Below are 13,671 nucleotides of genomic sequence, written 5' to 3'. Positions count from 1 at the left end.
TACCTAGCTGGTACCTATTTATTATAAACATTTATCACGTGTATACTTATGTATATATTATACATGTACATAATAATAAATAATAATTATTGTTCGACCGCGACTGTATAATATATACCTAATATAATCGTATACAAACGCGGTAATTGTATGCATGTGTGTGTGTCGTACGGTGGCTGAAAAACAAATTACACGTTGAATACTAAATGGTATAATGTGGCGACGGCGGTCCTACTGACCTATAGACAATCGAGGGCCGAAAACAATATCACGTTTATTGATTCAATAGTTCGTAATTTGTATTTCTTTCTATTGTGCAGCGTCGTTTATGCCGTCTCGACGAACAAAAAAATCTAAAACAATCGAAATCGAAAAAAAAAAACAACACCATAATATTATTATATGTTACTATAATACCTGTAAGTACAATATAATATACGCAATGATATCCTCTATAGCGACGTATAATACTTTTATAACGATATATTTTGGCGCCCACGCTTGGGATTTCGTATGTTGTTGCCGCCGTCTTACAAAATGTATATAACTATATCGGTACACAATATTAACGCCCGCGTGTATACATTATTGTATGTTAGACATAATATATAGATACACCTATAATATAGTTTAAATAAATACACTATAGCGTTTTACATACGTAAAAGGTATATACTATATAGGTATATTTGGTATACGATAATACATATCTGTATGTACCGAGTACATGATATTGCTTCAGTATAATGTATAATGTATATACCGCGGTTGTAACGCACAAGAAGGTACAAGCTGTTATATTTATTTAGATGGTATAAACCTATATACACACCGACAATTGGTATCCGTGTTTGGGGGGCCCCTTTTTATCGCTCGCTTGATGTAGGTACCTATATATACATGAATAATTATTATAGGTATGCATATATTATGTATAATATAGGTATACCTGACTAAGAGTCAACTTATTAATTATTAATAACCTGCGCGGTAGTTCTAATTAGGACAAAACAGGTCATATTATATAGGCATTATTGTTATTGTTATTATTTTCGCTTTTTTTTTTTTTTTTGCTTCTTCACTCTCTCCCGCGCGTGCACAAAATCGCCTGGTTTAAATAATTATACTATTATAATTTATAATCGTCACGCTTAAAAACATGCACTAAATGCATAGGTATAATATACAGCTATATACCTATATACCTATATATAATATACATTATACAAATTATATAGTTCCGAAAGTTCAGTTCGTGCGGCATTATACGTTTTCAGCCCAACGTTCTGGTCAAAACCAAAATTTCAATACCAACCAATATATACCTATTATACACACGACGATCGTTATATCGCGTGCTTGAAAACTCGGTTTCAGTGTCCGCTTTATATGTTTCAGACAGTTTCAGTACTATTATACCAATGTGTACACTGTACATATAATATACATAGGTAATAATTCTATGTTTGTTTAATATAATCGTTCATAATATGTCGTGTGTTACCGCGTAAAAATGATGGTAACACGTTTACAATTTTCCTCGGAAGTCTACGGACCAGAACAAACGACTATATTATATATTACCTATTATATAAAAACACCAAGTCACTGTGCGCTTTGTATATATGTGTATAGGTTATATAGGTACCCATATATATTGTTTTCTGAAATTCAATCAAAACACATGAATATATTATATGTATATAATATATAAGTGGGTACTTGCGAAAAAATTGATTCCTATATAATACCCTCTCTCGCACCCCACTCTCGCGGTGTTATATTATAATATAATATATATAACCATATATAGGTATATTATTTTTATGCGATTTTTCCTGAGTTATCGCCTTTGCATTACTGTATACGACCCCTCTTTCGAGAAAAGTGTAGATTATAATATATATATGTGTGTGTGTGTGTGTGTGTGTGTGTATGTGTGTGTATATAGCGTGTATACATGTATATTTATTTGTTTTCGACACGCAAACGGATTATCGCGTGGGCGACAACCGGCGCGAACGGTGTGTTTGCACCGCGCGAAATCTAATATCCGACTTATAGCCGTGCGAAGTTCTATGTACTCAGCCGAGTGAAATATTTATTTATTTACCCACCGGGTAAAACGTTGAAACGGCCAGATAAATTTAAACGAAATATGTCATCGTATAGGTACATATACGCACGCACATGCGACCATAATATATATTATATAAGATGGTATAAAGATCATATTATGTTATTCGAAGACGCGGTTCGAATAGGTAAATGTACGTATTATTTAAATACCTATATATATTATATACTATATTATTCTATATACATACAATTTACATGTACATAAACGGGGAAGTACGAGATATTCGTTTTGGTATTTATTTATAATACTGTTAATTTGATTAAACCGTATTACGAGTGTACCTATACATACCGCATGTTTGAAATAAAATTTAAAATACATTATATAGACTTAACACGTTTTCAGCTCTCTTACGAATATTTATTATTATACCTACATAGAAGATACCCTAAACATATATGTTTATATATATTCAAAAGAACTTTCAGTGTTCGAGTACCCGTATATATATAATATTCTCACTATATAAATATCCGTATATTAATTAACACCTATACGATCATAATACGGCTCTATTCTCTAAATATAATGTATTATACCTGTAATTAATCAGAACTTTATACATTTTCGTGTTGTAAACATTATAAGCAACCTAGGTAAATTTAATTGAAATGTTATCGTATAGTTTAATATTATAGGTATATTTAAACACTTGCACATAATATGACTATATAGGTACCTAAATCTTTTTTTTTAATGGCAAATATTAACGACTAATATTCCTATTCAATATTATAATACTGCCGCATTCAGTAACTTTTTATGAGCTCGGTTAGACAGTAATAATATAGGAACTATAATTTTTTATATAACTAGACTGTTTAATATTTATCTGATAATTATTTCAAATTATAACTTATACAGAAACATTCACACAATACGTCCTGTATCATTACTTATCATAACAAAATATAATAATAATGTATAATATAAAGCATAATTTTATTTTAGTGGTTTGCTATATGATATACCATAAATACATTTATTTTACTTATATTAATGCAATAGGAAATTTGAGAAATTTTAGGGTATATATTATACCTATGAGTTTTTGTCCACGCAAAATTTTACAATATAATATTACACCTAATATAATCATTATCACGAGACGATAAATTCGGGCACGCTTCATTAACGTAGTATTAGTTTATTACGTAATATTATAATAAAGGTATAACACAATGTCCGGATTTAATTATAAAATGGAAGACTTAAATAAACGGAATGTATGCATTGTGTTCAAAGTCGTAATTCAATATGTTACAATAATATATGTTTAATACATGCGGGCTCAGTGCGTACAATATGCAATTGGGTAGGAGGAGCGTAAAATGGTTGCCGCCATTCGTTCTACTTTCGTATATTATATATAAAATAATAGTATAGAATTTATAGAGGTGTGCGTCTAAGCGACTCTGCAGTAATATTTGATGACACGCGGTAACCAATAATACAACGTGTGTATATATTTTTAAATATCAGATTATACCCGAACGTCTGGGGACTTCAGTTTTCACTACGAATTTCCGTTTTTCCAGAGATTTTTTGCACAGGATACCTATATTATGATATGCGTAGTGTGGTTGGAAAAATAATACTCGCTTTTCTTCACACCAACCCGGACCATATATCCGTATAAAAACGCACTTTATTCCGTGGTGAAGACCGCGAACGGTTCGTGTTACAACAATTCATTAAAGCGGGGGTCTCTGAAACACACGACTATATTCCCATAGGAAATCTCCTGAAGTCTAACGGGAATTTTCGAACGGGTCACCTTATAGGTATAGATACTATATATATGTTATAGGTGTGTATAGATATATATCATAGTTGGGTGCAATACGTATTATAATACAAATACCGTTCCCAAAAACCTATCCGCGTGTACCTCTATACCATCGTGGTTTTACGATGCGCGGATTCGGTAAAAAATAGTTTTCCACAGATCCTATATGAATATATCGATTGCCGTATCCTGTTTCCGTATACGGTATCGACAATATATATGTACACGCGGCTATTACCATATAGGTACAGGTGTAAATCCGTCGCTCACTACCGCAAAAGTAATATGTATATAATATAGGAATGGGGGGCAGGGACGCGAATCGCGAAGAAATCGTTCGGTCGGGCGGAATCCAGGTATATACCTGGTATATTATACTACATAGATTGGTACCTACGATGATGTGAACGCATATATATATATTTGTATATAGACGTGGTGTGTCACACCACATCCCCATTTTCAGCGAGCGCCCATATAAAACCATCGTTGATATATATATATATATATTGGACATGGTTATATATTATACCGTTATACCCGACTGCTGCAGTAGGTACATACCTTTGGTCGGCTCGTCACTCGCATAGTATGTATTATATATACGTCTATATACCGCGTGCCTATACTCTGTCTCATATATATGTACATATACGATTTTCGTCCGTCCAATCCGTCGTGTAATATCATATCACACGGATTTCGCTTAAAATATAATATGATATTATTGTTCCGTCAAAAATCACGTCCTCCTGCACACTCGCTGCAGCCGTTTTATTATTATATTATTGTTATTGTACGAAACATATATTATTATTATAAGTGCGTGTGTGACGCTCGTCAAAATCCGATCATCCGTGTGACACCGCTCGTCGCCGTCCGCTGCAGACGACAACTGTCGAAAAACCTAACAATATAATAACATATAATAACAATCATGTTACATATGACACGGTTTTTAACAGCACGAATCACACGGCTCGTTGACTCTGGTCTGTCGTCGACATATTTTATGTACGTCAAATCGTATATATTTTTCTGCTGCAGGTATACACAACATATGTATTGTGTATTGCACTGCGGCCCGTCCTGTTATCAACACTATCGTTATCATATTATATTGCTATTAACTCAATTTTCACGGAAAATATGTAGATATATAGGTACTTACTACTTCAACACTTTCTTAAATACTTCAATATAATATTATTCGCTCTGCTCTGTGTATGAATCTCGACTCGAAGGTTACCTAACCAATATGTTAATAGCGTCACAACCGAGGTCACAACTTGATAATACGGTATTCTAGTGTATATTGTACCTATATGGCTGTACCTACCTATAATATAATATTGTCAACGTTATAATATACTAATAATACATTTTTCGTTTGCAGACCGCATCGTTAGTGCAGCCGTTACCGCAGCCGCCGCACACGTCTTCGTCGTCATCTTCGAGCCCGCCGCCCTTACAGCTATCGCTCACCGCGGCCCGGCGACACACTTCCGTCTCGCCGCAACCGCCGTCCTCGACCGCAGCCGGCCACAACTCGTCTCCGCCGCCACCGCACCAGTCAAGGTCCACCGTCGGCGGATCAACCACAGCGTCGGCGGCCCTACCACCGTCGTCCACGGCACCGTCGTCCGTCGGCGGCAGTCCCACCACGGCCGTAGCCACGGTCAGCACGTCCACCGCCGCGGCCGCGGCCGCCGCACCTCCCCGGTGCTGCGACACCGGCCGGCCCATATTCACCGACCCCATCACCGGGCAGACGGTGTGCTCGTGCCAGTACGACCTGCTCAGCTACCAGCGGCTGGCCGCCTCGGGCGTACCGGCCCTGTCCATGTACACCGCACCGTACCCCGAGGGCATGGCCGCCTACTTTCCGGCCCTCGGCTCCGACCAACCGCCTTTCTACTCTGCCGTAAGTACCTATGCCTATATCAGCTGTTTGTCAGACGGATAAATGATAATTATTATGATATTATTGGGTACAATAAACGCGTCTATATGACGTATTGAAGGATTTGGTTTATGAGGTCCCGTTTTATGTAATACCTATGTATGTAGAAAATGATTATTTGTATGAAGAATTAATAATAATATAATGTTCATAATCTGTTAAGATTACCCGTAAATAGGCACACTTGGTATATCCGAACGAACGTCGACGGAAATATTTCGTTTTAAATTTACGTAGATATAGGTGTAAAGGTATATTTGCGTTGATGTCTCCGAGTATAAATAGGGGTTTTTTTCTATCCTGGGTATATGAGAACATGTTTTATTTTATTAATATAGGCTATAGGTAATTACAATTATACTCTCGTTTTCATAATATCATATTATCTACTAATCAGCCAAATGTGTACGAACAAAAAATTTGATTAAAGTTTACCTGTACGCATACAATACAGAAACAAATGATATGAAACAATATAATTACCTTCACATTGATCTGCATTTTAAACAACATGATATGATTTTCTATTGCCGGGAATTATATTTAGTACTATCTATATTTATACGCGTGTAATACTCATATTATGTGTGATACCTACGTGAGCACGAGTAATACATCACTTAAGAAAACTATTTCGGTTGCATTTTATCTACAGCTTGCTGCTATAATACCGTACAATATTTATAACGACGGCATAATATATAATGATATCTACTCGTGTACTCTGAAAAATTAACCTAGCGTTATCAACCTTTCATACAGACACGATTCTCGTGTGTTCGTCACATAACTCGTGTTGTACGCCATTATAGCATGGACGTAAAAATAATATAATATATATAGTACCTATTTATTCCGCATGTCGGCCGTCGTTCAATTCAACCCCTTGTCCACTCTTATCCACCCTGTATACCATCCGGTGTGCCGTATAATATTCTATAGCTGGTATACCTAACTGCGTGGTTGTATACTAAAGGTTTATATATATTATTTAAAATACGCGCTTGGGGCGGTTCATAAATCGCGCTAGTCCCGATTCGTATATTTTGTTTAGGTATAATATAATATGTATATATATATTATGTTTGTAAGTTTGCATATATTTATAATATTTTAATGTATCGCTTAACATAATTTATAAATATATATTTCATATTTATAGAGCAAATAACAATAATAATAATATATCTCCAGTTCGTTGCGGAGATATCATTATACATTATAATATACAAAAACGATTTCGCGTGAAAACGCAGAGAATACCTATATATATACATAATGTATACATACAACGGCCGTATTATTTTTTCCCGAGATATACAGTTAAGGTATCTCTATATAAAAACTGATATAATTAGCATAATATACATAGTATTTTCTTTCCTCGCACAGGGATATAATATCTATATATATATATATTCGGAGTGGCAAAAAACCCATATTCTGACACGTCACGTCTGTGTCATATGTGAAGTGACGGCGTCGTGATCCATTGTCGTACATATAGACGCTTATATACCTACATAATCTATGTTATATATTTAGGTGTACCCGTGGTATATATATTATTATATTGTAACGACCGTGGTATACTGCAGCACGGCATATGTGTAGGTATTAACCGTATTATTTGTGTTACATTATAATAACGTTAATAAACGAGTTCACCCTAATAACGCTTGTATATAATATGATAATATATTTTATTATTATTAATATTATATGTATTTTTTGTGTGTGCGCAGGCCGCAGCGGGACTTGATCTCAAAGAGAACTTGGCAGCTGGAGCTACATGGCCGTACCACTCGGTCTATCACCCCTACGACGCCGCGTTCGGGTACCCTTTCAACGGGTGAGTACCCCCAAAAATACACACATACTAGGGTTGTAGGGGCAGAGGCATAACAATATATTATATTATTTTACGCGTGCGTGTGTGTGCGATGTACACATATATGTATGTACACACGTATGTACATATATTGTATTTATGTTCACCTAAAACAACAATGCGTCGAACGGCCGTCCGTCCAATAGGAATGGCGTATATATTATATTATGATCTAATGCAATATATAAATATATAGGTACATGTATATAGTTTTCCGACGGGGTGAAGGTGGGGGGTGCGCAGTATGCCAGCAATGTTCATATTTTTTTCTGTCGTCTATTCGACACACCGATCGTCAGCTATACATTTTATTCGGTATACGCGGTATATACCTGCGGCGGTATATCTATTCGTCCTTCGATATCGCAGGTTCTTACAAATATGGACGCCGCCGCTTTACGATTCTAACCCGACGACACTTATAATATAATATATAAATATGTTTCAATCATTTAGCAAAATACGGCGTTGACTTGTGGTATATACCTAGGTTTTGATTTTCTACTTGGTTCAATATGTAATGTGTTTAATCGCGATTTTCTGGTCGATGATTTCACGCCTATATCACGCTTTTTGTCGCCCTTAATTTAATTAATATACTCTGATAATTATTATAATCGTTATCTATAGTATATTATTATTAAATTGAATACTGCGCATGGTAAATAATATATAAATATATTCCATATGCGTATATTACGTATTATAAGCGCTAAAATAATTATAGTTGAATAATGTATAATATATTATTATATGATCGTTGGATTTTATGTATTATATTCTATGTTACAATAGTATAAGTACCTGCAGATACACGGTGTTGCATAACACACCATGTGCCATACAAGCATAATATAGCATGTTTCAACCATAGATTTTGTAGTTTAACTAGAATTATATGTTTCATAATATATACAAAATTTGTTTTCATCTAACATTCGTATATTTATATATGTTACCTTTACCTGCATTATTTATTATCTACCGCGCACGTTTCAAACAACTTTTTTCAAGTTGATATTAATAATAATTCCCGTGTGTATATATTATACCCATGTATTATTTTATACAATATTATGTTATCATATTAATGCACTTATATTTTAGACATATAATATAGCGAAAACATTATTTACAAGCTTCATAGTGCAGCGTGTAATTGTTTCTCAACTTTTTGTATAAAGCACTAAAACCCCATGCAAAATTAATGTATACATGTATAATTATATAAATTACCTACATATATTGTCATGTTGCAAATATGTAATTATCCTACTTATATATTATTCTATATCACCACAACTACTTTATATTATACGATTGTTGGTTTCTGGTAACATTTTCTACGTAGGTTAGGTATTAGTTTTCTTTCGATCAATTACAATTTTAACATTATCAATACAAATATGGTTATCATTGAGTTCATTAATATTTATAATTTATCAATGTTATAAAGTGAATCTTATAGATTTATGTTAATCGTATTTTGATATAAACTTCTGCTTATACGCAATACACGTAGGTATATACAATTGTAGGTTGACAACATTACAAATTTTAATTCTTGAACATAAAATGTTAATTATTTCGAAACACTAAAGGTAATGTTTTTAAAAGAACGTCTTTCGTTTGTGTTAAACGGACTTTTGATTACGGTTAACCTTTATAATCACCTCGCGTCGTCTGCACAGTTAAAATGTATATATATCAACGTTATTTTTTTTTTTTTTTTTTATTGATCTGAAATATACATCGACAACTAGGCCATTAGTACACGAATTTTAGATTACATTGTTAGTATTTTAGCATTTACATGGTTACATTAAATTAAATTGTACAATTCTGTTTTTTTTAAGAATAAGATTAAGTTTTTAACGTCTTGTGGGTTTGGTCCTAGTGCTTGACAAATTTGTTCTGATATGTGGTATTGATTTCGATACATGTTGTATTTTTGACATTCTGTGATGACGTGGTTGACCGTTAAAAGTACATTGCACGCGTCGCATAGTGGAGGATCGTCTTTGGTCATCAAATAGCTGTGAGTTAGGTGTGTGTGACCAATTCGGAGACGGTTTATTATGGTTTCTTCTTTTCTACTGAGTTCAAGATTTATCCATAGATTTATATTGTTTTTTATTTTATTGAGTTTGGTGTTGAGTTTTCGCCAGTAGGAATGCCATTTGTTGTTTGTGTGTAGTTTAATTTCGTTTTTTGCATCTGCAAATGTGATGGACTTTATGGTTGCAGTTAATTTGGAGGTGATTGCATTATGGGCTTCTTGGTCAGCCATTTCATTTCCTGGAATGCCAATGTGGCCCGGAATCCATACAAACTGGATGTATATATTTTTATTTTCTGCAAGAAAAGTTTCTTCTTGTATTAGCTTAGTAATATCTGTTTGGTTTCGAGTGTTTGTGATGGCAATTAAATTGCTGAGTGAGTCGCTAAGTATTATACATTTTGTTTGGTGGTTTGAATATTCAGTGTGGAAATATTTTACAGCTTTGTATATTGCCATCGCTTCTGCTGTGAATATTGATGCTTGAGGTGGAAGTTTGTATGCTATTGTTTGATTGTTTATTATCATAGCGAGACCAACACCGTCATTTGTTTTGGATGCATCAGTGTATATGTGTACACTGTTTGGGTGTTCTTGCAATATGTTGTTGAGCATGTTTTTATATATGGATGGCATTGTGTTTTCTTTTTTGAATTGAGTTAAAGTAAGGTTAACATTGAATGTTGTGTTCCAAGGGGGAAAAATGTATGGTTTTCTTTCTAAAATATTGTTTATTTTTATATTTTCTTTTTCGGCTTGCTGTATGTGTGCATTTATTACTTTGATGGCTGGATTGTTGATATTTCTTTTGGTTCTGGCACAATATAATAGCAGTAGTTTTTCTCTTCTAAGGTTAGGTGGGATTTCATTAGCAATGTTTCTAATACTCTCAATTGGGCTGGATTTGAATCCCCCTATTGAAAGTCTTATAGCAGTATTTAGTTTAGTTTGAACCATGTTTAAGTGGTTGGTTTTGGCATTTTTTAACAGTATTGATCCATAATCTGTTTTAGATCGAATTAACGCTTTATAGATCATTAAAAGAGATGCGCTGTCACCACCCCATGATGTGTGGGCAATTATTTTGATTATGTTGAGTTTTTGAGATAACGAGTCACGAATATTTTTTAGATGAGGTATCCAATTAAGTTTGGAATCGAATGTTATTCCTAGAATTTTAATTTTATTATGGTGAGGTATAACTAGGTTGTCTAGTATTATATTGAGATCTTTTATTTTTTTTTGTTTTGTAAAGATAATACTTTTGGATTTGAGGTTAGAGAATGAGAAGCCAGTTTTTTTTGACCAATCTGATAAGCTGTTAGCACTTATTTGGAGTAATTCTTGGACGGTTTTTAGGTTTTTGCTTCTGCAAAAAATGTTAAAGTCATCGGCGAATAAATTAGCTTTTACAGGAACTTTGATTGTTTCGACAATATCATTAATGGCCAAGAGAAAGAGTGTGACTGCCAGTGATGATCCTTGTGGGATGCCATTTTCTTGGTAGAACGTCTTTGATAGGGTATGTGATACTTTGACCTGAAATTGTCTTTCTTTTAGGTAGTTTGTAGTATACATGAACATATTGCCGTTTGTTAAGATTTTGCTTAGTAGAGCTAGTATTCTATGTCTCCATACAGAATCGTAAGCCTTTGTTATATCCAAACTGATCATTCCGAGTATTTGTTTATGTTCGAATGCATTTTCTATTTCAGTTTTTATTGTAATTAAGTTGTCCATTGTTGATCTAGTGTGGCGAAATCCACTTTGCTCTTTAGAAAGTATTTGGTTTTTTTCTAAGAACCATGTTAATCTTAAGTTTATAATTTTTTCCATAATTTTTGTCATTGTGTTTAGGAGTGTGATAGGTCTGTATCCTTCAGTGGAATGTTTGTTTTTCCCTGGTTTAAGAATAGGAATTATTATTCCCTTTTTCCATTCTTTAGGTATAACTCCTGTGTGCCATATATTGTTATATATATTCAATAGAAATTTTTTTGCTGATATGCCGAGGTTTATAATAAAACAATAAGGGATACTGTCTGGGCCAGGGCTTTTGCTCTGGCATTTATTTAGTGCAGTTTCCATTTCATTGAGTGTTATACTGGAGTTCAAGACAATTTGGTCGCTATTGTTCGGGTTTATCATTGAGATTATTTGTGAGTTTTCGAATGGTATTTTTATTCCGTTAATAAATTCTTGTGTGTAGATTTTGTTGCTAAAATTATCTTGGAAGTAAGCGCCGATTTTTTCGGCGACATCTTCTGGAGCTGATGTTGTTCCTTGTTCGTCAGTTATATGAATTTCTTGGTTTCGGTTTATACCTTTCAATGAATGGATTTTGTTCCATATCTTGGATGAGTTAGTTTTGGAGTTTATGCTGGTTGTGAATTCTTTCCATGAGTTTTTTTTGCTTTTTTTTATTAAAAATTTGGCTTGGGCACGCAGTTTTTTGAGTTGTATGAAATTTTCTAAGGTTTTATTTTTTTTGTACGTGTTTAAGGCGTTCTTTTTATTGATTATAGCTCTTTTAATCTCATCATTCCACCAAGGAACTTTTGGTTTTTGGTTATGGTTTATACAGCTACCGATTGATATTTCTGCTGCTGAGGTGATTATGTTAGTTAATATTTTGACTGCGTTTTCTATATTGGATTGGTCATTATATTGTATTTTGGTAATTTCTTCCTCTATAATATCACTGAATAATGTCCAGTTGGGTGTTTTTAGATTCCATCTACGGTTTTTATTCGTATTAGTATCCCCTATCCTGTGCATGAAGTTTGTGAGTATAGGTAAATGGTCACTGCTATAGATATCAGGCAGCACTTTCCACTTGAGTCTTTGGGCTAAGGAGGATGTGCACATTGTTAGGTCGATAGATGATAAGGTTCCATTGGCTAGGTTAATGTGGGTGGGGGATGTGTCATTTAGAATTACAATGTTTTCGTTTTCTAGTATTTTTTCAATTATCTTGCCTCTATGGTCTGTTTTTTCTGATCCCCACATGGTACAATGTGCATTAAAGTCGCCTAATAACATAAATGGCTTGGGGAGTTGTTTAATTATGTTTTCGATGTCGGAAAATTCGATTTTAGTTTGGTTGGGTAAATACAAGTTGCATACATTTAAATTTATTTCATTGAGATGTATAGAAATGGCAATAGCTTCGAGATGGGTTTTTACTTTTATTTGCTTGCTAGGAAAGAATGACTTGACATAGATTGCTACACCACCGCTGGCTCTTAAACCATTAGTTCTGTTTTTAGCGTAGCATATATAGTTCCTTAAAGTTTTGTGGGTTTGGTCAGTAAAATTGGTTTCTTGTAAGCATATGAAATCGGGCGAATGCTCGGCTATTAGTATTTTTAATTCATTTATTTTTTTTTGAAAGCCATTAAGGTTCCATTGTATTAGTTTTGTGTTATGTGTGAGGTTGTTTTCTTTTTGATTTACATTCATTAGAATTTGAGAATTTGATTAATTTATTTGTATATGGGCTTTACGAGTATAACTCTTGTGGAGTTGCTTGGAATAGTAGATTTGCTAATTTGGTGAGTTTGGTTTTTGTTGCTCGGTCGTTTATCTTAGGTCTGACTATTTCGATGGTTTTTAACATTGAAGGTATGTCAACTTTTGCTTCTTCACAGAGAGAATGTATGTTAATTGATTTATTGGAGAAATTTTCAATTATGTATTTGAATTGGTAAAAAGAGATATTGATTTCTTCGTTTTCGGAAAATAGGTCTTGTGCAGATTTTAGGTGGTCCTCATCATTTGTAGCAATATTTTCAAGCGAATTGCTTTTTTTTAATTTTTTAATTTGATC

The 13,671-nt window shown here is 33.8% G+C and overlaps 1 protein-coding gene across 3 annotated transcripts in view; it reads left to right on the top strand.

Annotated features, from left to right (window-relative positions):
• LOC132942151 (homeobox protein caupolican) overlaps window positions 1–13,671 on the top strand; it is a 47,923-nt gene that overhangs the window by 14,275 nt on the left and 19,977 nt on the right. For all 3 annotated transcript variants that reach the window (XM_061010459.1, XM_061010460.1, XM_061010461.1), the window contains exons 2-3: window positions 5,326–5,853; window positions 7,638–7,744. In XM_061010459.1, coding sequence (XP_060866442.1) covers window positions 5,326–5,853; window positions 7,638–7,744 — 635 coding nt within the window. The remainder of the gene's footprint in view (window positions 1–5,325; window positions 5,854–7,637; window positions 7,745–13,671) is intronic.

This window comes from Metopolophium dirhodum, chromosome 3 (assembly GCF_019925205.1).
Source record: "Metopolophium dirhodum isolate CAU chromosome 3, ASM1992520v1, whole genome shotgun sequence".
NCBI classification, from domain to species: domain Eukaryota; kingdom Metazoa; phylum Arthropoda; class Insecta; order Hemiptera; family Aphididae; genus Metopolophium; species Metopolophium dirhodum.
Note: the sequence above shows the minus strand (reverse complement) of the source record. Positions and strands in the feature narration are given on the sequence as shown.